This window comes from Ranitomeya variabilis, chromosome 1 (genome assembly GCF_051348905.1).
Source record: "Ranitomeya variabilis isolate aRanVar5 chromosome 1, aRanVar5.hap1, whole genome shotgun sequence".
NCBI classification, from domain to species: Eukaryota; Metazoa; Chordata; class Amphibia; order Anura; family Dendrobatidae; genus Ranitomeya; species Ranitomeya variabilis.
This window is the reverse complement of record NC_135232.1, coordinates 906,910,733-906,937,981: the sequence shown is the minus strand read 5'-3', so window position 1 is coordinate 906,937,981 and position 27,249 is coordinate 906,910,733. Positions and strand designations below refer to the sequence as shown.

The window sequence follows — 27,249 nt, the reverse complement described above, 5'->3', positions numbered from 1 at the left end:
TAGACAATGGGGCCTTATTATCACGTCTAGGTTTCTATGTTCTTCTTTATGTTGGAGGTAGTTCTTAATGACATCAGCTGTACATTAGGGGTTGTTGTCCTGTTGTAAAGGTTTCCATGTCGAAGGTAGGGTTTTTTGGCAACAATTCTTCTATGAAGATGAAGATCACTTTTGGACAGATTTCTGCAAACAGTTGACAAGTGTAGCTGGGCCCCTCTGGTTGTTGTCACTTTTGAGCTGATGATACTGTTGGATTTTAAAGGGATGTAAGCATGATATGTCTTTTATCTGCTGCACCACGTTTCCTGGACTGACCATTTTTTGTGCTTCTTCAAATGAGCTTGATCAGCACATCTTAAAACCCCCAAACAGCTTTAAAGCTTTGTCTGGAAGAGACTTTGCTGATGCAGTATAACTACCTTGTGTCTTATTGCCATATCTTATCATGGAGTATGAGCTGTGACGTAAAACTGTCTTCTAAGCCACACCTTTGTGTCAGAGTTTGGCTGTTCCTCACCCAGTTGCAAGCTTATTATCTGTTTGGTATAATTGGTTACCCATACACTTTACTATAATCCTATAAAAAATCCTGAGTTTGTGCAAATGTACCGAAAATAACCAATGAAGTTTGAAGGCAAAGAGTGGTCACTGGTCACACCAAATATGGCTTTTATGTAGATTTTTTTTGTTAATTCACTTAGAATTTTGGTAACTGATAGAATTTTTTAAAGCATTCTTACTACATGGAATCACCATCAACACAAGTACAAGCAGACTATTCAGTGTGAACTGTTTTGCTTGAGTACCAGTCCTAAAAATATTAATTAAATGTACTAGATTAAAGTGATAGAGGTATAAGGGCACTTAGGACAAGTTGTGATGTACAAGGCCCTTCAGACTCCGCGTGTACAATTATATTACCATTGCTACTTAGGTCACTAGCAGAAATAAAAGATGGTTGTCATCCTGATTTATATGTGTATACCTATTTGTTATACTATACAGAAGATACTGAGAGAACCTCACAATCAGTGCTGAAATCAGAATCCGTGGAGGGGTTATTTTGGCTGCAAACTCAATATGGTATCTCTGAACTTGTGAGACTGCATGGATATCATGACTATAGGGTGACAGACAGAGTTAGTGTGGTCTACTAAATGTTACTGAAGGGGTAGGGTTACGTAGAGTTTATTAGTAAAGGTGGTGCTAACATACTTGCTGAACTTCGGATTTTCCATTTGTCATGGTGCTGATGAAGATGAGGTGGTGTTGTGATGGCTTGCAGCAAGTTCATGATAAAAAGTACGCACTTAATAAAGTTTTGCAATTGATATCTCGGCTCAGGGTCTTTCCGCAACTCTTTGCCGATTAAAGTCTGTCATATTGTTCAGACACAACTAATGATTAATTATCAGGAAGATGAAATGGCAGAGCCTGAACCTGCTGAAACCCTGAGACTGCCGGACATGTAATGCTGGAAGACAAGAGCTATGGTTTTAATTTCATTCTTCCTTCAGTTCGTTCTTCACCTTTAGTAAAAGATCGACTTTTTTTTTCTTGGAAAAGGCTTCCAAGCCAAGAGAAATTAGACAAGAATTTTCTGCAATATTTCCCAGCTGGCTAACAATTGTGTCTGAGCATTTTTCTTCATTGACGGTTTCTAACCTATCTTTCAATGAATGCTTTCCTTTTAGTAACGTGATCCGCCAATTATATATTATTCGCGTGGGGAAATAAAAGGACGTAATACTGCAGTATACTCGACCTACAATTTTGTGAAGGAACAGAGCTTAGATGTTAGGCCTTTCTTCCGTATATTACAATCATGCCAAAAATATATCAACTAGGAATCCACACAGCATGGGAATTTAATAGAACATTGGCCGCATGCGTGGGGATATCAGTCTAGATATGCAAAGATGCAATGTTTAGTACATTTTACTACATTAAAATTCACTGAATTAGAATTATTTTTTAATATTAAAAAATTAAAAGACAATGACCAGATGCTATAAAAGTTTGAGTTTGAAGTATAAGACATGGAGTAACAGGAGAATGGGGAATAAGACATGATGTAACTGCAGAATAGTGATTGCGGCTCAGCATGCCAATGTAGTATTAGAAGTAGTATAACAGCAGAATAGTGATTGTAGCTCTGGATGTCAATGTAGTATAAGACATGGTGTAACAGCAAAATAGTGACTGAATTTCTGGATGTGGCTGGAGTATAAGACATGATGTAACAGTAGAATTGGAGAAATGTAAGGACGAAGTGTAAGATTCTACATCTGGGCAAGAAAAATTAAAATAGGACTAAGTAACAGCACGTGTGCAAAAGACTTGGGTATACTAATAGATCACAGACTGCACATGAGTCAACACTGTGATGCAACAGTAAAAAAGGCAAACACAGTTCTAGTATTTTAAGAGAAGCATAGAATCTTGATCACATGAAGTAATTATCTCCCTGTACTACTCCTTGGTCAAGACACATCTGGAATACAGTGTCCAGCTCTGGGTACTACATTTAAAAAAAGATATTGAAAAACTGGACCAAGTTCAGAGAAGCGCTACTAGGATAGTGAGCGGACTGCAAAGTATGTCCTACGAGGACCAGTTAAAGGATCTGGGAATAATTAGCTTGCAAGAAAGAAGGCTAAGAGGAGTCTTAATAGCTGTCTACAAATATCTGTAGGGATGTCACAGTGTAGAGGGATCATACTTATTGTCATTTGCACATGGAAACATAAGAAGCAATGGAATGAAGATACAGATTATATGTTAGATAAAACTTTTTGACAGTGAGGGTGATCAATGAGTGGAAGCGGCTGCCACAAGAGGTGAAGAGTTCTCCTTCAGTGAAGGTCTTTAAACAGAGGCTGGATAGACATTTGTCTGAGATAGTTTAGTGAATCTTGCATTGAGCAGGAGGTTAACCCTGGCAATCCCTTCCAACTAAAACATTCTATGATTCTATGATTACATACATATACATGTAAAAGAGTGGAGAAGTTGTCCACATCCCCTTTGAAGATTTTATGGTCATATAATGCAGTGCCATGTTTTAAATGTTCTTTTATCTGGTTGGTGTGCTGCAATAATGGGTTAGCTGCAGACGGGATTAACTGATGGGACCAGCCCAAGATGGGCATAGGTAGATGCAGTTTCCTGTTGTTGTTAGGCACACTGGGACAAGTGCTTGAGAAGTAAAGAATTATGGGGTTTTTGCTCACAGAACTGCATGCATTTGTGTGCCAAGACAGAAGGCCATATCACAGAGCTTCAATTCGCTTTGTCAGTATATCATAGTCTTTACTTTATATACAAAATTCCATTTTTAGTATTTCATAGATTTTACTTTAGATAAAGTTTTCATAGTTTTAAAAAATTATTCTAATTTAAATTTAAACCTGCTTAATGATGTTTTTGATACCAATGTTAAATCCATGTAACTTGCAGTTAACACCTGTGTTCTATTTCCAATAATGATTGTCTACCTCTGTTGTAATTGGCTTAGAGCTCTATAAATAGTTCACTTGGTATATTTCTGACATATTCTATGACTAAGAGAGCTGTCACACAGACAGCTCTCCAGTGACCAACAATGCCGAAGTCCCCGGGTAACCAGGGTAAACATCGGGTTACTAAGCGCAGGGCCGCGCTTAGTAACCCGATGTTTACCCTGGTTACCAGTGTAAATGTAAAAAAAAAAACAGTACATACTCACCTTCTGATGTCCGTCAGGTCCCTGGCCGTCTGCTTTCCCGCACATCGTTGCTTTTGCTGTCAAACACGACGATACACGCCGATCTGACGACCAAATAAAGTTCTGGACTTCTAGCTCTGACCAGCGATATCACAGTGGGATCCAGATCGCTGCTGCGTGTCAAACACAACAATATCGCTATCCAGGACGCTGCAACGTCACGGATCGCTATCGTTATCGTTGCAAAGTCGTTTAGTGTGAAGGTACCTTAAGAGTGCTTGGATGCCAGAAACGCGTCAGGTTTTTATCTATATTTTTTGGATTCCATGTTTTTAATTAATTTTGAATAAAGCATGAACTAAATTTGTACATATTGTGGACAGATGTGCCGCTTATTTCCTTCCTTTGAACCTTTGGCTGAGCTTCACCAGCAGGACCGGTACCCACACACAGATTTCAGCCTCCAATATCGAATTACATGGCGTGGTCAGCTTCAAAAAATCCCCCCTCCCCCATGGTCTGAAGGAAATAAGGAATAAGTGACAGCAGGATTCCTGAACTCAGATAAGCAGGCCTAGCAAGAACTCAGCAGAAGGTAGGATTTCTGATCTCAGGCAAGCGGGTCTAAGGGTACCGTCACATTTAGCGATGCTGCAGCGATCTAGACAACAATGTCGATCGCTGCAGCGTCGCTGTGTGGTCGCTGGAGAGCTGTCACACAGACAGCTCTCCAGCGACCAACTATGCCGAAGTCCCCGGGTAACCAGGGTAAACATCGGGTTACTAAGCGCAGGGCCGCGCTTAGTAACCCGATGTTTACCCTGGTTACCAGTGTAAATGTAAAAAAAAAAAAAACCACTACATACTTACATTCCAATGGCTGTCGTGTCCCCCGGCGTCTGCTCCCCTGCACTGTAAGCGCCGGCCGTAAAGCAGAGCGGTGGCATCACCGCTGTGCTTTGCTTTACGGCCGGCCGGCGCTGACACAGTGCAGGGAAGCAGAACGCCGGGGGACGTGACAGACATCAGAAGGTGAGTATGTAGTGTTTGTTTTTTTTTACATTTACACTGGTAACCAGGTTAAACATTGGGTTACTAAGCGCGGCCCTGCGCTTAGTAACCCGATGTTTACCCTGGTTACCAGTGAAGACATCGCTGAATCAGCGTCACACACGCCGACTCAGCGATGTCTGCGGGAGATCCAGCGACGAAATAAGGTGCTGGCCTTCTAGCTCCGACCAGCAATGTCACAGCAGGATCCTGATCGCTGCTGCGTGTCAAACACAACGATATCGCTATCCAGGACGCTGCAACGTCACAGATCACTAGCGATATCGTTGTTAAGTTGTTCAGTGTGAAGGTACCTTAAGGCAAACAATTACCTATACTAGATAAGAAGCAAGTGTGCAGCCAGGTCTGAGGGCCAAAAAGAACAATATGGCCAGACTGGGACAAAAATTCTCCTACAGAGAGCTGAAGATGCATTAGCACTGCAAGGAGTATGTGGCCCTCATCGAATGAGTAAAAGCGAGGAGTCATACCGAGGCACCTCAGCTAGTGACGTTTTCACAAATCAAACTGAAGTGGAGAGACTAGCTTAAGTGGTCATACGGTCCTCACAGGGGAACATGGAGCTTCCCATAATGGTTTGCTGGACTTACGGTATGTAACACGTAACAGAAGTGACATACCGCCACATGTAACCGTAAGGTTTCTGCCTCTGGATTGTGCAGAAGAAGTATTATTAAAGTGTTTTGCCTGCTATCTGATGTATTTACTTCTCATTAGTGTTGAGCGATACCGTCCGATACTTGAAAGTATCGGTATCGGAAAGTATCGGCCGATACCGGCAAAGTATCGGATCCAATCCGATACCGATACCCGATACCAATACAAGTCAATGGGACTCATGTATCGGACGGTATTCCTGATGGTTCCCAGGGTCTGAAGGAGAGGAAACTCTCCTTCAGGCCCTGGGAACCATATTAATGTGTAAAAGAAAGAATTAAAATAAAAAATATTGCTATACTCACCTCACCGAGGGAACCGGCAGCGTTCTTTGTTTAAAATTCGCGCTTTTCTTTCCTTTACAAGAAGTCCAGGCTTGTGATTGGTTGTGTGCCGCCCATGTGGCCGGGACGCAACCAATCACAGCAAGCCGTGACGTAATTTCAGGTCCTTCAGGATTTTAAAATTACGTTCCGGCGTTGTGATTGGTTGCGTCGCAGTCACATGGGCGACGCAACCAATCACAGCAAGCCGTGACGTAATTTCAGGTCCTTAAGGATTTTAAAATTACGTCCCGGCTTTGTGATTGGTTGCGTCGCAGTCACATGGGAGACGCAACCAATCACAAGCCGTGACGTCACGGGAGGCTGGACACGCGCGCATTTTAAAATTTTAAAATGCGCGCGTGTCCAGCCTCCCGGCTTGTGATTGGTTGATCGCGACGCAACCAATCACAAGCCGGGACGTCACGGGAGGCTGGACACGCGCCCATTTTAAAATGCGCGCGTGTCCAGCCTCCCGTGACGTTACGGCTTGTGATTGGTTGCGTCTCCCATGTGACTGCGACGCAACCAATCACAAAGCCGGGACGTAATTTTAAAATCCTTAAGGACCTGAAATTACGTCACGGCTTGCTGTGATTGGTTGCGTCGCCCATGTGACTGCAACGCAACCAATCACAACGCCGGAACGTAATTTTAAAATCCTGAAGGACCTGAAATTACGTCACGGCTTGCTGTGATTGGTTGCGTCCCGGCCACATGGGCGGCACGCAACCAATCACAAGCCTGGACTTCTTGTAAAGGAAAGAAAAGCGCAAATTTTAAACAAAGAACGCTGCCGCTTCCCTCGGTAAGGTGCAGGCTGCGTCGGAGAGGTGAGTATAGCAATATTTTTTATTTTAATTTTTTCTTTTACACATTTTTACATTAATGTTGTTTCGATACCGATACCCGATACTACAAAAATATCGGATCTCGGTATCGGAATTCCGATACAGCAAGTATCGGCCGATACCCGATACTTGCAGTATCGGAATGCTCAACACTACTTCTCATCAAGTTGTTCAGTAAAGAAAAGTTTATTTTTGGACTCTGGTCTCCCTCAGTCATCTCCTGTCACAGGTGTATCAGATGCTACACAGTCGCTCTGCATCTGGCTGCAGAATGTCTTTGCTTTTCTTCATCTTTCTGATTTTAGGACACAGTTGCAACATTCCTCTGGCTCTAATTGACACACCTGGACCTAGGTGTTTACAGACTCCCAGTCTGCTTCAGGGAGTCGTCGGTATTCACATTTTCCCTTGTGAAGGCTTGGAGGTGTAGCAGTCGGCTTACTTCCGCTCTGGTGCTGTTGGAAGATGTTTGATGTTACCTCTCTGAGTCTGCTCAAGATAAGTTGCTTACCCCTTGTTTGTCTCCCTTCTTCTCTCTAGTGTACAGTGAGGACTGACCAGTGCTCATTACCCCCTTCTCTATACAAGGCCTAGCTCTAGGGATATACAGGGCTTAGGTTCGTGCTTGGCGATTAGTGTGGAACTAATATAGGGAACATATAGTTGCCAATTTTATAGCTCTTCCAGAGTGTCTCATTGGTCTATGCTAATTATTTCAATTTAGCAGAATTATACAAACATGTGATTAGTGAAAAAACAGATATTATATATAAAACGATGACAAAAGATAATTAAAATACAAAGGCTCAAATACACAGAATATTTATCCAGACAGAATAAATTTAATAAGTTGTGATTAAATCATGTCTGGGATTGAGACAAGTCCAGAGTCTACTGAATCTTTCTGAAGGTCTTTTTCAATTAAGCGAGGGTTCTGATTTTCATCTCTAGCAATCCTACGAGCAGCTCTTACTGAAATTTTGCTTGGTCTCCAAATCCAATCTTGACCTCCACTGTTCCTGTTAACCGACATTTCTTAACTACATTTCAAACTGAGGAAAGGGCAACTTGAAAATGCTTTTGCAACTTATAGCCTTCTCCTACTTGGTGGTCCTCCCACCATTTTCATTTTCAGAGAGCTAGGCATATCCTTAGAAGAACCCATGGCTGCTGTTATTGGCACAAGGTTAAAGGAGGCAGGGTTTTTATATATCTGGGAAAATTGCATCATATGGCCATTCCTAACGATGATAGCGAACAAGCCATAGTCCAAGCAGGTTAATTAAAGTCTGAAACCTTGGTCAGTTATCTTTGACATCTTTATTTTAGGCCTTTTAGAGACCATTTCATCTTCAACTTGCTTAACTGTTCACAATAACAATAGTTTTGACCAGGCATGCCCAGCCTTTTACATGCCACTGTAGTTCCCCTTTACTTTTGCACACCAGTAAGCATCACACCACAAATATGACCTCTCATCAGACATTTCTGAAGGTCACGCTTGATGTGCTTTCTAATGTATATTTATAATGTAATAATGTATAATGTGTATTTATAATATTTATAATCCATTTTTTTTATAACTGTGAGCACGGAAACACTGTTTATAGGTTAGCTAGATGAAATATAAACTAACTATATTCTTCATCTTTGTACTACAGCTAGGAAATTTCAGTTTTCTTTTTCCTTAGTGAATAACCAGTCAATTGAAAAAAAGTTTAGCTACTAGTAAGTGAACAGTAGTCTGCTTTGGTATATACTCCTGATTTCTAGGTCGGCTGGCCCTCATCCTGTTTTGTCTCTATTCTTTTGTGGTTAAGCAGTAGCCACAGAGTTTTGGTTATAGCAATTCAGTTCACTGTTGCATCCTTTTCAGCAAAGTTTTGCTTCTTCGATCAGGTTTCAAAGTGATTTTGGTATGCAACAGAACACTTTGGGGGCACTGGATTTCAAACAACCTAGAGCTGAAAGATATCTAAAAGGGCCACCAATGTCTCTCCTGTCACCATATTTCCTTTGATATAATGGAAAACACATGTATGTGCACTCTATTCCTAATGTACTATAATATTAATATTTACAGAAATAAAGTAAGTAGAGATCAAAGAAAATCAAAGAATTGAAGGAGAAAATGTACGCAATACATGACCATGAAAGGGGATGGAGTACAACTTGATCAGATTGTGACTGCAATTACAACCGTACAAGGACCAAGCAGAGAACCACCATGTCAATCTCATCATCCACTCACATCTTAGAAATTAAGAAACCAGGCATATTTATGTTTATCTAAGCGAATGGAGCCCTGAATGTCATAGCCACACTTTTTTAACTCTTGGTAGAGCCAATTGCAATCAGGTGCAATACGAAGTTTAATACAAATTATTTTCTTACCTTCTCACCGTTGAGTCCTGGGGTGCCAGGGTCTCCAGTTGAACCCTATAAGTAAATCATTATTGATTAATTAATAATTTGCAAGCAATCACCAACAAATACGTGCACTCTGTGCGATGGCACACATGTGATCTCTTAAAGCGTGTGTACTGCACACTGTTAGGATTCTCCAGAGTTTTTGGCAAGTGGGGACAGCTACATTACCTCAAGCAAGTGTTTTGCGCACTTCCTGCCACTATTCCTGCTCACACTTGCTCAATTCACTGGAGCAATGCCGAGCACATCTAGTTGGAATTTTGCCAGAAGTACGCAAATTGCATACTTGCGGTCACGTGACCACCTCCTCTTGCTGACAACACTGGAGAATCCTGACAGCATGTTGTGTGCACACTGTAAGGATTTAGGAGTTTGCACTTAAACAGAATGACTCTATACTTTTATTAGAAGCCTGGACAACCACTTTAAACCACAGTGTTAACCATTAGAACATCATAAAATAAAGTAAAATTAATGTAATAAATAATTCTAATTAAAAGAATCTATCACTGTCCTGTCCAAATACTTATGTCAGATCAGGATGTACTTGACATATAGTCTAACATCACAGCACACTGACATTGCAAAGAGATAGCCTGGCAAGCAGGAAAAGCAGAGACCATCTCCACCCTCAAAAGTGACATCACTTTCAGGGGGAGGGGCTGGTCCCCCCTGAAAGTGATGTCTGTTTTACTGGAGGGGCTGGTCTCTGTTCTTGATGATCACTGTGTACTGTCATTACAATGTGCCCTGACAGTGCGCTCTCTTGCCTGCTCATTACTTCTCATCATAGCTGGAGAGAGAAAGCACTGTCACTGTGCATTAAAAATAATTAAAAAGAATATTGCACAGTGACAAGATTCTACTGAGCATACAGTATGTGAGAACTAACAACTAACACATGCTCAGCAGAGAAGGGCTAGCACAGCCGCTGAAAAGGATGTCACTGATGACACTTCATTTCAGGGTGGTGACAGAGGCAGCAGCAGTGAATGCAGCCTCTGATTCCTGATGATGTGTCATTTGAATATGACAGCATGCACTGGGGATGCTCAAATGAAATATCATCAAAATAGAAGTGGGTAAAAAAAAATAAAGAAAGAAAGAAATTACATAGATTAGAGAGGGGACAATAGGGATTTTTTTTATTAAGGTATATTAGAAAAGCAATTAGATTATTACATTAATTAGACAGACATTTATTCAATCTAATCAGAATTAATTTTGGACCACCCTTTTAATTATTTTACAGTGTACTGCTTTTTTCCTAGGTTACTGGCCACCTTTGCAGTATATCAGCAGTGGGTGATCTAAGATTTCTGCTGGCTGTCTGACTCTTTAGGAAAAATGGAGCTCCAAACATACTAGCATGAACTATAAAATGAATCAGCAGAGAAATTATTTAATTTAAAGTTGGGCATTTATGTGTACAGTAAGTATAAAGTATATAGTTATAGTTAATGGCAACATCAATGTTAGTGGAATTATTATGAAATGCTACAATCTGATTTGTTAGAGACAATTGGACCATTACACGTGTCTAATGTTGCCAATTTGATTATTATCCACTTAGAAACCTGCACAATCGTTCACAGTTCCGTTTGCCAATCAGATGATATTTTGAATTGTAGGATGATTAAACTCCACAATGAGCAGATTTCAGATGAGAGAGGATTGTGTACTTGAAAGCTTTCAAGACAGCTGCCAGCATTGTTAGATCTGTACTCGATATCTCAATGATTACAATGGAAAAACACTTCAATTACTGAGTGATATGAAAAAGAATTAATTTACAGGAATGTTCTGTTTATTGAAAAATGTCCGTCTCCGAGGATGGTGCCATATTTTAGCAAGCGTATTTGGTCAGTAAGATGGACAGTCCTGATATAAGATTCTTTCCCCAGCTCCACAGTTCCATCTTTCATTTACTACTGGATGAAAACCACACGTATATTTTACCTGTGATGGTGAATCATCATATTTATATGCCTCTGTTGAACCTGTTTTAGGCTTGGACATTTTTACAGAAATCCCCAGTCCCTAATAAAAACCTTTTTTTTGTTTGCAGTACATAGTAAAAAATAATAATTTGCACAAAGGTGCTTTGAAATCTAATTAAAATGTTACCCTCGGAGACTCCTTCAGCCGGCTGAATCTGACCAGACTCATCTATCTTATACAATTGATCAATTGTGATTGCCGAAATCTCAACAGCTGTCTGGGCCGTGAAATCATGTTCTGATGCAGAAGTCGCTCCAGATTTGGCTATGAACACAGCACATCGGCATATTAAAGTAAGCACCCACACCTATACTATGCAGAACCTATAAGATTTTATACATTCACATACAGTGTCCTTTTCACATACGTCTGGCAGATTTAAGACCAGACACTTTTGTGTCTTACTGGAAAAACTGCTACACAACAGGAAGCCATAAAAAGTATACTTTCACTGACAGACCTATAAAACATATGAGTATATGTCTTAAAAAAAAAATCCTCAGACCAAAAAAACAATTCTTTACCAACGGTTGCCAACTATGCTTTTTCCTTTTCTTAAACAGAAGAATTAGCATAAATTCGAGATTCAGTTCCATCCCCATTTTTGCAATACGCTAAGTTAGGGGAAAATAGTCATATATAAAATATTAGATAAAAGATTAGAAGATGTAAACTTGTGAAAATTAAAATTTAATAGGAATGTTATCAGGAGATTATTACAATAGGAAAATGTATGCATATTGTTTTATTATAATGTCTGATATTAGCTTTAAGTAATTGTACATTGCAGTACATAGCCAATTATTAAAACATAAGGCATGTAAGTAACAAAAATTACATTCATGCTGGGAAGACAGACATATTTAATAGCCTCTATCTATGTTCCTTCCATTAACAGATCTATGCATAATGTGATTTCACTGACCAGAGACTTGGCATGAGGATCCTGTCTGGCAGTAATCTACAACAGTAGCACATTGTAACTGGCCAATAAATTACTGCCATGGTGACAGGAGTTAAAGTTCCTCTCACCTCTTTACTTAGGTCTCTGCAACTGTAGCAAGAATGAGGAAAACACAAGTGAAGTGCTCAGGGATAGCTTGTCAGGTTTACTTTCCCCAAACTCCTCTGGGTCCCTGTACACATTGAGCCATATAGAGAGGAATACTAATGACCCTCAGTGTTAACTCCAATTAAGAAAATAATTAAGTGAAGGCAGGTTTAGTATAAGGCCACGTGCGTGCACACGTTGAGTGTTTGGTGAGTTTTTTACTTCAGTATTTCTAAGCCAAAACCGGGAGTGGAATAGTGAGAAGATAAGTATAATAGAAACACGTGCTCCATTTCTGCATTTCTTACTCACTCCTGGTTTTGGCTTACAAATCCTGAGGTAAAATACTGACCAAATACTGAACATGCACACTTTGAGTATTTGCTGAGTTTTTTACCTCAGTTTTTGTAAGCCAAAACAGGGTACGTCATCATCTCACTAGACCGCAATGTATGGCCCGGAGCTTCGCGAGAAGTGGGAAAGGTCCCGGGAGGGTGAGTATATCACGATTTTTTAATATTTTTATTATTTTTAACATTAGATCTTTTTACTATTGATGCTGCATAGGCATGGGGGGGGGAGTATGGAGCGGGCACTGACGGCAGGGGAGTAGGGAGCGGCCATTTCGCGGCCGGACTGTGCCCGTCGCTGATTGGTCACGGCCGCTGGCCGCGACCAATCAGCGACTTGGGATTTCCGTGACAGACAGACAGACAGAAAGACGGAAGTGACCATTAGACAATTATATAGTAGATAAATCAACTGTACATATGAAAATAAGAAGTAATAATATATATATCTTATTTGAGAAATCTGCTTTGTTGTCCACCAGGACTGATCATAAATTTTCAAAATTCTCAATTCAGGGGTAAAATCTGTATTCAGCGTAGACAGATTTTTTCATTACTGAGATAAGAGATACCGTAAGTCCAAAAAGAAAAAAAAAGAAGTAATGCTGGATCATTGAGATAAAAATATCCTTGTTTTTATGTGAAAATCATTTAAAAAAATCACATCAGGGTAGTCAGTAACTGGTTGACGCGTTTCGGCAAGAGCCTTAGTCATTTCTGATGTAATTTTTTTAAATGATTTTCAAATAAAAACAAGGACATTTTTATCTCAAAGATCCAGCATTACTTCTTTTTATTTTTCTTTTTGGACTTATTCATACACCCAGCCAACAGGTGGCTGTGTTCCTCATCCACATGGATCGTCAGGTCAAAGGATTTTCTGGTGAGTAACATACCCTCTACTGACTTTGGCCTCTTTCACATTTCCGTCGGTACGGGGCCGTCGCAAACCGTCAGCCCGACGTATCGACGGACGTTGTGCAAAATTGTGCACAACGTGGGCAGCGGATGCAGTTTTCCGACGCAACCGCTGCCCATTATGAAGTCCAGGAAGTAGGGGGCAGAGTTCCGGCCGTGCATGCGCAGTCGGAAATGGCGATCCGACGGACGAAAAAAAGTTACAATGAACGTTTTTTCGTCACGACGGACCACAAATGCGTGTGGCCATCCGTCGCAATCCGTCATCAATGAAAGTCTATGGCAAAAAAACGCATCCTGCGGGCACATTTGCAGGATCCATTTTTTCACCAAAACGACGGATTGCAACGGATGGAAAAAAACAGAAGTGTGAAAGATGTCTTAGAGATAAGAGAGCTGTTTTTTGATAAGATTCTAGACAGTGGGAGAGGGAATAAGGAGGGAAAAACTCTTCCTCTAGCTTCCTCCTCCCTCTCTTCTACACTGATTCGTATGAGTAGCAGCTGCCATCTCCTATCTCAGTAATGGGCAAATCTGTCTTCACGGAATACAGATTTTACTCCTGAATTGAGAATTAATGAAGAGAGAAGCAGATTTCTCTGATAAGATATATTACAAAGTTACTTATTTCCATGTGAACTATTGATTTACTAAATAAACATTAGAATGATGGTTACTCTTTAATAAAACTCAAGTTTTGGCTTAGTTTAGCAGCAGAGCGTTTGACAACAGTAAAATAGGTCATGTTGACTGACTAGTAGGGTTGAGCGAAACGGATCGGACCTTTTCAAAAGTCGCCGACTTTCAGCAAAGTGAAAGTGAAAGCACTGTGGGATCGGCCATGCGGTCGGCGATCTTCGCGCCAAAGTCGCGTTTCATATGATGCTTTCCCCGCCATTTTTTCAGCCAATGAAGGAGTGTGGGCAGCGTGATGACATAGGTTCCGGCTTGCTTTGTGCGGCGTCACAGGGGGTAAAACCGCCATCTTAACATTTGGGATATAGCGATTTGCACAGGGAGGAGGAGGAGGAGGAGGAGGAGGAAAAAAAAAAATCCCCATTGACCTGCATTGGGTTTTGTGTTTCGGTTGGCCCCCGACTTTTCACAATAATCGGCCGATTTCACACGATCCGACTTTCGAGACAGTCAGGTTTCACGAGACCCGACTCGATCCTAAAAAAGCAAAAGTCGCTCAACCCTACTGACTAGTAATAAAGAGTGAAATTTTCATGCTTGTAAAAGGTGCTGCTAATTTATACAGTTTGCTTTAAAGTTTTACAGTGTTTGAATAGCATATTGCTGCACAGCCAAATTTATGTTTCAGTACAAGTACATTTAGTATCATACTAAAGTGCTATCAGATGGGCTTGCTCCATCTACCGGTAGCAGACACTGTTCCTCATGAATGCTAATGACACTGAAAGCCACGGGAATTGGTTCTCTGGTTACCTATGACTCGGTATGCCACCTCGGATACGTATTTATTTTTCCTGGACATTTTTTAGCCAAAACATAATTTTTCTGAATTTCCTTACAGAATCATATATCAATGCTAGATTACATTTTCAATTAGAAATTTTATCTAATAGGAAAAAAATGTTTTTGATAGTTTGATTTTCTCAACTTGTCTGTCATGTCTTGTTGGAAAACCAAAGAAAACTTTTAACCTCTAGTTTAGCAGGCAGATTGAAAACAGCCGCTTGAGGTTTCAGTGATGGAGGAAATTAGAAATCTTAAATCTCACATGAAACACCATTTTTAGAAAGCGCACTTTATAGACTAAATTAACAGCCTGATTGTGGTGTACAGTAGTCGTTCCTGAACAGCCTGCCCAGGATCCAGCTTGACGAGGAAAAAATAATTACTTCTGCAGCAGTTACAGTTTAGTATCTTACCTTTTGTCCAGGAGGCCCTATTGGACCCTAAAAAAGAAATATTGCAATGTTGTTTATTCATTTCTTACAAGGAGTAGAAAATATTCATTAAATGCAATTTTAGGTTCTACAACTTCCAATATATAATACAAAATACAATATACCTTAATTACAGAGTTACTGCATCCAGAAAAATTAACACTCTCCACATCATTTTATATTGGGTTGTACAATACACATATTATCGGCCATAACACAGGCCATGAAGTCAAATATCACTAAATGCTAAATGTAATGCATAGTCACATTGTGCCCCTTGGGCACCCACGACGGGCAAATAATAAAAAGTTTAACTTTTTGCAACTCGCTTGTTGCAGTCACAGTACCCTTGGAGTAACACTGCGGCTGTATTCACCTGCATTACAGTGCAATATAGCAGTCGCACAATGGGATCTCTCTGACTGTGCCACCTGTGTTGTGGCCAAAGAGAGGCCAATCCAAAGGATCTTCGCTAATCTTCCAAACCTTCAAAAATGTAATTTTGTACATGACTAGATGGCAGATATGTTTTGGACAAGTTCATGAGTTATTAAATTTATATCTCCTAAGGGTAGGTCCACATGTTTTGGAAATATTTCATTCAAGAAGGAGGTGTGCTGAAATACAACAATGGAACCAAAATTTAGGTACAAAAGAGTAGTGCAAAGGAAGTCAATCAACAGGCTCTATCTATCTATCTATCTATCTATCTATCTATCTATCTATGTATCTATCTTTGGCAAAAAATTGGAACAGCACAAATATAGTAATACTTCAGGTGCAAGGCCTCTCAGGCTTGGAATCCCTTCCTTGCAGTTGAATATAAAAATAGAAAAAAGAGGCAGCACTCCAGTATTTATCAAAATACAAAAAAGACATTAATAGCCCTGGTGGCGTGGCAATGTTTTGGCTAGAGTGAGCCTTATTTTTTTTATCTATCTATCTATCTATCTATCTATCTATCTATCTATCTATCTATCTATCTATCTATCTGTCTATCAGATAAAAAATGGAGGCAGCACACCATTTAAAGGTGAAAAAAGAGGCTATTTAATAGCCCAAAATGGTGACGTTTCAGCTCAAGACTGTGAGCCATTTTGGGCTATCAAATAGCACCTTTTCACCTGTAACTGGTGTGCTGCCTCCATTTTTTATCTTTTACATAGAGGTTTGGTCATTACCTTGGAGCAACGGCACCAAGGTACTCCTCTACCTGATGCTGCTTTTTGCATTTTTCTCTTTATCTACCTAATCTATTTATCTGTGCTGTTCCAATCTGTGCTGTTCCAATTCTTCTGTCCTTATATAGATAGCTAGATTACTAAATCTGCTCCAATGCAATATGGCTTAATTCTACCCCCCCCAAAAAAAAAAAAAAAAAAAAAAAAGTACCGTAAAATCTGTGCAATTTCTGACCTAAAGATTTTTTTCTAGAAATTGCATCACTCCTATATATGGGATGTGTCTGGAATGCAAATCTATTATGAGTAAAGTTAAAAGGACTGAACTGCAACACCAAAATATCACCCTAGATGTCTGCAATGCCAGTCAGGCGAGAGAAGCAGGACCTCATTAGCTTTGTCTTTGGTCAGGTTCCATTCCAGACACCTGACTGCTGCAGCTAATCACATTCCACATACATTACTTTTTTTGTCATTTTATAATAATATTGTTCATTTTTTTAAATGTTATCTTAAGTTGGACAACCCCTTTATGAGATGCAGACCAAATGAATTAACGTTGACATAAACTTAAGGAAAAGATTGCTTTTCAAATGATATTTCTAAAATGGCATTGCCTTCTCATAATCCACTTTTGAAAGTCTTAGCATGAAGCATGAAGACAGGTTATTTAAGTGATCTATGCTCCAGTAGAATCATAAACTAACGCTCATCGGTGAATTTCCACACTCTAACCAAGGACAATCCATTTTCTGTCTTCTCTGGTAAACACAGCAATTTACAGGAACATGATATTTTCAGGTTAATGTAAACTGAGGTGTAATAAGAACACAAACACGCAGTGTGGTAAAACAAGAGATTGTTTTTACTAATGACCCACAAAAGAATACCAAAGCTGTAGAGGAAAACCACTTCTAGTGGAGACTGCCTCCGCATGTCAACATAACATAATTCATCTAAATAAATGGAATTTTGTGAGGTTGGGGCATCACTGTGGTACAGATCATAGAAATGTTTCCTAGTCTTTTCTATCCCCTGGACAGACATCAGATACGACTTCATGAGGTTCAGGGTTGGGCTTGCTGGCATCGAATGAAACATGTGAACGCATCCATTCATTTCTAAGAATCCCAATGAGGTTCCTTGATCTGTCCACTGGACTCTGATGACATGCTTGGAAGGAATCAGGAACTTTCCCACTGGTAAGCATTACTACACAAAGATATTCTATACACAGCACTTGCATGGTAAAAAAAGGTATTAGGTGATAATACAGGATTAAAGATGTCAGCAGATGGTACTATGTTTTGGCAGGTTTTTGAATGACCTACACTTTGCCAAAATGTAGCCGGATCTGCTATAAAACTGCAGCAACATGTGCTTACAAGTGACTGTAATGGTATCACATTCACATGATTGATAGCTATGCTATTAAAGGGAACCTGTCACCCCCAAAATGGCTGGTGAGGTAAGCTCACCGGCATCAGGGGGTTATCTACAGCATTCTGTGATGCTGTAGATAAGCCCCCGATGTAACCTGAAAGAGGAGAAAAAGACGTTAGATTATACTCACCCAGGGGTGGTCCCGGTGCGGTCAGGTCGGATGGGTGTCTCCGGTCCGCTCCGGCGCCTCCCATCTTTATTCAATGACGTCCTCTTCGGGTCTTTACACCACGGCTCCGGCGCAGGCGTACTTTGTCTGCCCTGTTGAGGGCAGAGCAAAGTACTGCAGTGCGCAGGCGCCGGAAAGGTCAGAGAGGCCCGGCGCCTGCGCACTGCAGTACTTTGCTCTGCCCTGAACAGGGCAGACAAAGTATGCCTGCGCCGGAGCCGTGGCGTAAAGACCCGAAGAGGATGTCATGGAATGAAGATGGGAGGTGCCGGAGCGGACCGGAGACACCCATTTGACCAGACCGCACTGGGACCGCCCAGGTGAGTATAATCTAACGTCTTTTTCTCCTCTTTCAGGTAACATCGGGGGCTTATCTACAGCATTACAGAATGCTGTAGATAAGCCCCTGATGCCGGTGAGCTTACCTCACCAGCCATTTTGGGGGTGACAGGTTCCCTTTAAATGGTAGGGATGGGCACTAATGCATGAACACTAGTTATCTTCAGTTCTTCCATATAGTATGTTAAGTTCATGTGATTTTTCATTTTGAGCTTATACATGGTAATACAGAACAAATTATCTTCTTTTAAAGGGAATAAGGGAATCTGTCAGTAGGTTTTTGCTATGTAACCTGAGGAAAGCATGAGGTAGTGGTTAAAACACTGAATTCATAGGTGTGTCATATGCCAAGCTGTCTGGTGTTGTTTAGTTACACTGAAGGGTTAATTACCTGTTGCTTATTATTGCTGTGACTAGCTGGCACCCGCTTCCAAGTCCGACCATGCCCAATTCTGTGATAAGCAGCTCACTGTCTATGGAGTATGTACACAGAGAGCCTGGTGTGGGCGGGGTTAACTTTCTCAGCTCTGCTGCATTGCTAAATCTAAAAACTCTGACTGTGTCACAACAGCTGCACCCAGTAAACTAAGTTCAAAGAGTAAATAAACCTGTTAAGTGTTTTTTTTTTTCACACATTTCATTGCCTCAAAAAATACTAGTAGATCAGTGGGATATAGGACCCAGACCTCTACCATTCAGCTTGTAATATTTAGGGCAATGATGTGCGGAAAAAAACATTACAAAAGTTTAAAGTTCAGTTATTGGTTGCAGCAGTGACAAGCACATTATATGCCACCACTGAAACTGATGAACAAAGACCAGAGAAGTAGTAGAGAGGCAGCGCTGGACTTGGGGAGGGTGAGTAACCTCTCCGTTTGTTATTTTAGACTTCTGTAAAACTATGGTTAAATGACATTTTAAAAGAGACAACCTCTTTAACGTGTACATATTTTTCCATCCCAATTGAGAAGTGTAAGAAGCTTGTTGATGGTTATAGGAAGCGATTGATTGCAGTTATTCACTCCAAAGGGTGTGCAGCCAAATATTACGTTGAGGGTGTCAACATTTTTGTCCGGACCATTTTGGGTTTTGTGTGGAATTATGTCCAATTTTCCTTTTTTCTCTCTTTTTTTTAGCTGCTCCAATACACACAAAGGAAAAAAAACGTGTATAACAAAACATGTAATTGCAATAATTTTCTAGGAGAAATACTTAATTGTCTGAAAAAATTTCAAAGTGCCAACACTTTCGGTCATGACTGTATATATACAGCTCTGGCAAAAATTAAGAGACCACTGCAAAATTTTCAGTTTGTCTGATTTTTCTCTTTTTAGGTATATTTTTGAGTAAATTGTAAATTGTTCTTTTATTTTATAAACTTCTGACAACATGTCTCAGAAGTTCCAAGCAATAAATTTTGTATTTATTTTCTGAAAATGAGAAGTGGTCAAAATAACAAAAAATGCATTGCTTGCAGACCTCAAATAATGCAAAGAAAAAACAAGTTCATAATCATTTAGAAACAACAATACTAATGTTTTAACTCAGGAAGAGTTCAGAAATTAATATTTTGTGGAATAACCATGATTTTTCTTCACAGCTTTCATGCGTCTTCGCATGCTTTCCAGTCTTTCCACCAGTCAACACCTGGTTGTCTAATGGTTAGACGGAGACCTGGAGAGGCGTACAAGCCACAGTGTCTTGCACCCACTGTGAAATTTGGTGGAGGATCAGTGATGATCTGGTAATGCTTCAGCAAGGCTGGAATTGGGCAGGTTTTTCTTTGCGAAGGACGTATGAATCAAGCCGCATACAAGGTTATCCTGGAAAAACAGTTGATTCCTTTAGCTCAGGCAATATTCCCCAACTCTGAGACTGGTTTTTCTAGCAGGACAATGCGCCATGCCACACACTAATTTAAATCTTGTGGGAGGTAAAAAATAAACGTGCAAATTGCTTATATTATGTGCCTAAGGAAACTATCACCCACAGTGGTAATAATGCCTAGTTTCTAATAGGATGCATGAAATCACCGTTATATTACCTGTCAAGGTGCTGCACAGCAAAAACAGTGCCAGTGTGGACGCCAAACTACCACGGAGACCCTCCTCACCCCAATGTACGTTTCGCCCTGGCTTCTTCCGGGGGCGTGACGTGATTTAAATTAATAGGTAGGTCTTGAGTATTGGGAGTACGTTCTATCTATTGCAATGACATGTGCCAGTGTGTGTGTGTATTTTTTCAGCTCTAGGTCATTATTATTTTATATAGTATATAGGTAAAATTGAAAACATACTACCCATTATAGAATGGATTAATATCCTCTATATCATTGGGCACTATTTCAATGTTACAGCAGAGCTGTATATTTACCATCTTTGATAAGGTTAGTCAGGAGCCCCTCCTATTGGATAACTTTGTATGATCATGTTTTTTGTCGCATGTTTTTTTTTTTTTAATGTTCAAATAAATATTGATGGTTCTAATATTATGGTTTGCTTCTTTTGACTACTTTATTAGTAAGTCTTTTCTGTGGTTATGCATTGTTAAAATGCCATTGTAGTTACATTTAGGGACTTATTGACTATACTAGACTGTGGCCCGATTCTAACGCATCGGGTATTCTAGAATATGCATGTCCCCGTAGTATATGGACAATGATGTTTCCAGAATTCGCGGCAGACTGTGCCCGTCGCTGATTGGTCGAGGCAACCTTTATGACATCATCGTCGCCATGGCAACCATTATGACATCTACGTCGATACTGTGCCCTTCACTGATTGGTCGAGGCCTGGCGGCCTCGACCAATCAGAGACGTGGGATTTCCATTATGACATCATCGTCGCCAGACTGTGCCCGTCGCTGATTGGTCGAGGCAACCTTTATGACATCATCGTCGCCATGGCAACCATTATGACATCTATGTCGATACTGTGCCCTTCACTGATTGGTCGAGGCCTGGCGGCCTCGACCAATCAGAGATGTGGGATTTCCAGGACAGACAGACAGACAGACAGACAGACAGACGGAAAAAACCCTTAGACAATTATATATATAGATTATTTGAGGTCTGCAAGCAATGCATTTTTTTGCTATTTTGACCATTTCTCATTTTCAGAAAATAAATAAATTTATTGCTTGGAACTTCGGAGACATGTTGTCAGTAGTTTATAGAATAAAAGAACAATTTATATTTAACTCAAAAATAAACCTATAAAGAGAAAAATCAGACAAACTGAATATTTTGCAGTGGTCTCTTAATTTTTGCCAGAGATATATATATATATTGTATATTGTGAGGCAGTGACCGGTGTCATATGTGAGGGTCGCTATGTGTCCCCCAGGATGTGCTCAGAAGCATATTAGATCCGCTGGAGTGCCTTGCGCTCACAGCGGGTTGCCTGTGAGTCACAAGGCAGAATAAAAGTGAGTGTGAACTTGGTCAAGTTATGTGACCAAGAAATTGTTCAGGAAAACCAGGTATGGGCTTTTATTTTTGAAATGGACTGCAGGAAGGTAGTGGGACCTGTCCGTTTCCTCCAGCCCAGATTTTATAAGTGGCCCATGGCCACAGAGTCTGGAGGAAAGAAAAAAAAAACCTGCAAGAGACTTTTGAGTGTGTCAGTTTTGGTCTTGCGAGCAGACAGAGCACTCCCTGTGTGAGGCAACACAGGGCCATTCGGAGCCAAAAGGTATGGCACCCCTGCTACACAGCAGTGTGGTCTCTCACCGCAACCGGTTCCGGACCTTTTGTTTTTTCGGCTGCGATCAGGAGGATACAGCGTGCTGTGCACTGTGTGAGTTTTTTTGGACGTTAGACATGTTTTGTTTTGAACTTGCTTGGGTCACTGCCTCATCACTGCACAGCTAGACACCGCTGCACCACATAATATATACATAAAATAGAAAGAAAAATAGAGCTGTGTCCAAATCCCAATTCTCCCAAACCTTCTCTTTGCATTGCGGCACCATCACCTTGCTATATACTATAAGCCAGAAATGTGTTTTTCTAGTTAATGATTAGTCCATGAGTCAGTAGCCAAAAAAAAGCTCTAACGTGTTCTAGTGCCTACTTTGCATGCCACCATATTTGTTTTTTTGCATCATTGTAGTTACCGTATATACTCGAGTATAAGCCGACCCGAGTATAAGCCGACCCCCCTAATTTTGCCACAAAAAACTGGGAAAAATTATTGACTCGAGTATAAGCCTAGGGTGGAAAATGCAGCAGCCACCGGTAAATTTCAAAAATAAAAATAGATACCAATAAAAGTAAAATTAATTGAGACATCAGTAGTTTAAGTGTTTTTGAATATCCATATTGAATTAGGAGCCCCATATAATGCTCCATACAGTTTATGATGGGCCGCATAAGATGCTCCGTATTAAAATATGCCCCATATAATGCTGCACAAATGTGGATTATGGCCCCATAAGATGCTCCATACAGACATTTGCCCCCATATAATGCTGCACATGGCCCCATACAGATGCCCCATACAGATATTTGCCTCCATATCATGCTGCACATGGCAACATACAGATGCCCCATACAGATATTTGCCCCCATATCATGCTGCACATGGCCACATAAGATGCCCCATACAGATATATGCCCCCATATCATGCTGCACATGGCCACATAAGATGCCCCATACAGATATTTGCCCCCATATCATGCTGCACATGGCCACCCCATACAGATATTTGCCCCCATATCATGCTGCACATGGCCCCATACAGATGCCCCATACAGATATATGCCCCATATCATGATGCAAATGGCCACATAAGATGCCCCATACAGATATATGCCTCCATGTCATGCTGCACATGGCCACATAAGATGCCCCATACAGATATATGCTCCCATATCATGCTGCACATGGCCACATAAGATGCCCCATACAGATATTTGCCCCCATATCATGCTGCACATGGCCACATAAGATGCCCCATACAGATATATGCCCCATATCATGCTGCACATGGCCACATAAGATGCCCCATACAGATATTTGCCCCCATATCATGCTGCACATGGCCACATAAGATGCCCCATACAGATATATGCCCCATATCATGCTGCACATGGCCACATAAGATGCCCCATACAGATATATGCCCCATATCATGCTGCACATGGCCACATAAGATGCCCCATACAGATATTTGCCCCCATATCATGCTGCACATGGCCACATAAGATGCCCCATACAGATATATGCCCCATATCATGCTGCACATGGCCACATAAGATGCCCCATACAGATATATGCCCCCATATCATGCTGCACATGGCCACATAAGATGCCCCATACAGATATTTGCCCCCATATCATGCTGCACATGGCCACATAAGATGCTCCATACCGATATTTGCCCCATATCATGCTGCACGTGGCCACATAAGATGCTCCATACCGATATTTGCCCCATATGCTGTTGCTGCGATTAAAAAAATAAAAACATTACATACTCACCTCTCCGGCCCCCGGCACTTGCTATAGTCACCTGCTTCCCGTTCCACCGCTGACCGCCGCTGTGTCTTCCCATCCTCTGCACCGACGTTCAGGAAGAGGGCGGCGCGCACTAATTGCATCACCGCGCCCTCTGACCTGAGCGTCACTGCGGAAGACACAGTGGCACCGATGGTGGAACGAGGACCAGGTGAATATTGCGCACTGCTCCCCGTCATACTTACCTGCTCCTGGCGCCGTCACTGCACATCTGTTCCCTGGCACCGCATTTTCTTCCTGTAGTGAGTGGTCACCGTTACCGCTCATTACAGTAATGAATATGCGGCACCACCCCTATGGGAGGTGGAGCCGCATATTCATTACTGTAATGAGCGGTACCATGTGACCGCTCACTACAGGAAGAAACTGCAGGGACCACACCAGGAGTAGGTGAGTATTATTAGACAGCACCCCGCTCCCCCTCCCCTGACGACCCCTTGGTATGACTCGAGTATAAGCCGAGAGGGGGACTTTCAGCCCAAAAAAGTGGGCTGAAAATCTCAGCTTATACTCGAGTATATACGGTACTTCTATTTTACTTTCTCTAATGTGTTTTCATTTGTATTATTCATATATCCCTACATTTTCTTGGAGGTACCTACTTTCTAATAGATAGTTTGAAGGAATTTTTAAAATAACATGAATGCCCATGTTATAGGTCAACCAAATTGGCTCTAAATTGTTCTCAGACCTCATTTGTCAGTATCATTGCAGATTTGAATGTACTATGCTCAAATGTAATGAAAGCTTCCTCTTGACATTTTTCATAATATAAGAGAAAAACATCAACAACTTGCGGTCTTTAACCATACGTCTAATCAGCTAAAGAAGTATCTAATCACCTAAAGAAGGATAGCCACTTCTTTGCCGATGGCTTGCCAACATTCTCAAATACCAAATCATCAACCATAATATTTTTGCTGTCTAACCAAGCTGCTTTGGTCTACAGACTTAAAAAATTAAGCAAATTGCTGTGAATGAACAGACATAGAAACCCATGTAGTATAAGTGTCAAATAGTAATCAAATAGTACATTGTATTGAGATTCAACAGCTTTAAACCTTTCCACTGAGGAAGTTGAGGTTGGCCAATATTAACCTGAATTGTAAGGAAAACACATTATCAATTAAAACCTGGAAACTCTAATCTCTTGCCAAGGGATAAAAGTTAAATGCTGTGCAGTTATAAAAACAAGTAGAGCACAAAATAAATAAGGCTGTTAAAATAATATACAGTTGGTAGAAGCTAAAAAAAAGTGGTTTGGTTTTGTGTAAGCATATTGAAGGTGCAAAGCCTTATGAAGCTTAAAACCTTACCACTGGTCCACTTCCCTGGAATGTTCTGTAGTAAACAATATTACTATGGAGTGCAACCAATATGGCATCAGTACAGAAACTCAATCCATCAATGTTACACCTTGTAATTAATCGAAGATGCTCTAAAAAATGCATTGGATATTCCTACTGATACACCTCTACTGGAAATAAGAATAGGCTTGATAAATGTTAATGAATATCTCAATTTGTAATTAAAGAGTCTTATAAATCAGCCAAGTTAAACCTAACTCTAATGACAATAAGTCTCAACCAAAGATCCAACAGAAACAGACCAGAAATAGACCGTTGTATCGGCGCTGGTGCATGTTGCTGTACAAACCCAGCCCCTTTAAGCTGCTTTTACTACCTAGGGCATCAAACTCCAATTCAATAAGCCAAACCAACTGGCTCTTTTATTTAAAAGGAAGCATTCTGCCAGCCTTCTTCTCACCTCAAATCTAATTGACAATTCTACCATATTAAAACATGACAAAAGCTAGTTATGCCACCTTGGAAAAGGAGAATATGCTCATGTCACGTGCCACCCCCTTTCCCACAAACATTATAGTTCTGCTTTGAATTGCAGAGGTAAGCCCTCCTCCTTCAGGTATGTTACTTATAGTATAATTGTGTGGTTTTTCATTTTGTTGGTGAAATGGCTTTATATATTAGACATTTAAATGTTTAAGTAGATCAATAGTCCTCACTTTATGTAGGCAATCAGATCAAAAGTCAAAGTATCAAAATGATGAAGAAGCTATACTTACAATTAAGCCTTGTTCACCTGGATTTCCTGGTTCCCCCTATAAGGAAATTAGAAGAAAAACAGGAGGATAACCCTTTTATGCATTATTTTATGAAACTTGGTAAGTAACAATAAACTGTCAACAATCTGTAACTGATATTCATGTATCAGACGTAATTTCATTCATTTCAATGAATTACTACAAAACTGGCATAAAACACTTTGAGAAGTTGCAATTTTGGGTTGGGCAATGCAAAGTTGTGACAATTGGCATTTTCACATCAGCCCTTGTCAGCTCCGCCAAAATGGATGAAGTTGTGGTATTATGGGGGAGTGGCAACACCTAGCTGCTTAACTCACTATCAGACATGGCATATCTTGCACCAGAAGTCTTACTTTAGTCCCTAACTTAAGTAAGAATTCTGGCGGGGCACGCACCACATGTAAGATGTGCCTAATTCATTAAGTGGCCTCTTAATAAATCAAACTCCTCTTACTCTGTTATGCTCTGATATTAAGACTGACATGTATAATGCCAATCTAAATGAATCAGGCTCTATGTTTATATGGAAAGTTGTGTATAGTTTACACTCTACACATATTCATACAATAAGTCATGAAACCTGGTTCTTTCCAGTTCAGGAAGAAAATTCTTGATATTTAACAATTCCATACATTAAAAACATATACAGAACATAATGCAATTTTAGATTAACCAATGTTTGAACAAGAAATTATAACAAATATTATAGCTTATCTTTTTTACAGCAAAGTAAATATATAATGTCTGACAACTGAGTCTGCAAGATAATCAGAGTCATAAATATAATAAAAAATGACTTGGCTGTCACATAGAAAATCTAGCATCTATGTAACGCTCGTATCAATTATTTTTCAATTTCTTCACAATAACACCCTCCACAATCCAAACAATTCTCTCCTTTTATGTTGTCGAAATCATCATCATCTATGTCAACAAGTAGGATATTTAATATGGAAAAAAATTATGTGCGTCACTGTATTTAAGTATAGAAAGGATATAATGGCCTTGTGGACCTGGGAGATTGGACTACTGTATTAATGCATGAATACCTAGTACAATTAGGCTCATTGCCACATGAATACAAGATTGCTATCTTAATATTACATGCATAATAGTGGATTTATGTATTTCATTTATTATATAGGGTTTAATCTACTTGTCGATGGCTGTTATGCCTCTGCACATGGAAAAAAGGGAAAATGGTAAAAACAAAAATTAATACA

The 27,249-nt window shown here is 40.3% G+C and overlaps 1 protein-coding gene across 3 annotated transcripts in view; it reads right to left on the bottom strand.

Moving 5' to 3' along the window:
* COL25A1 (collagen type XXV alpha 1 chain) overlaps positions 1 to 27,249 on the bottom strand; it is a 643,948-nt gene that overhangs the window by 183,324 nt on the left and 433,375 nt on the right. For all 3 annotated transcript variants that reach the window (XM_077278990.1, XM_077278988.1, XM_077278989.1), the window contains 3 exons: positions 26,006 to 26,041; positions 15,254 to 15,280; positions 9,003 to 9,047 (listed from right to left, as the gene is read on the bottom strand). In XM_077278990.1, the coding sequence (XP_077135105.1) occupies positions 9,003 to 9,047; positions 15,254 to 15,280; positions 26,006 to 26,041 (108 nt within the window). The remainder of the gene's footprint in view (positions 1 to 9,002; positions 9,048 to 15,253; positions 15,281 to 26,005; positions 26,042 to 27,249) is intronic.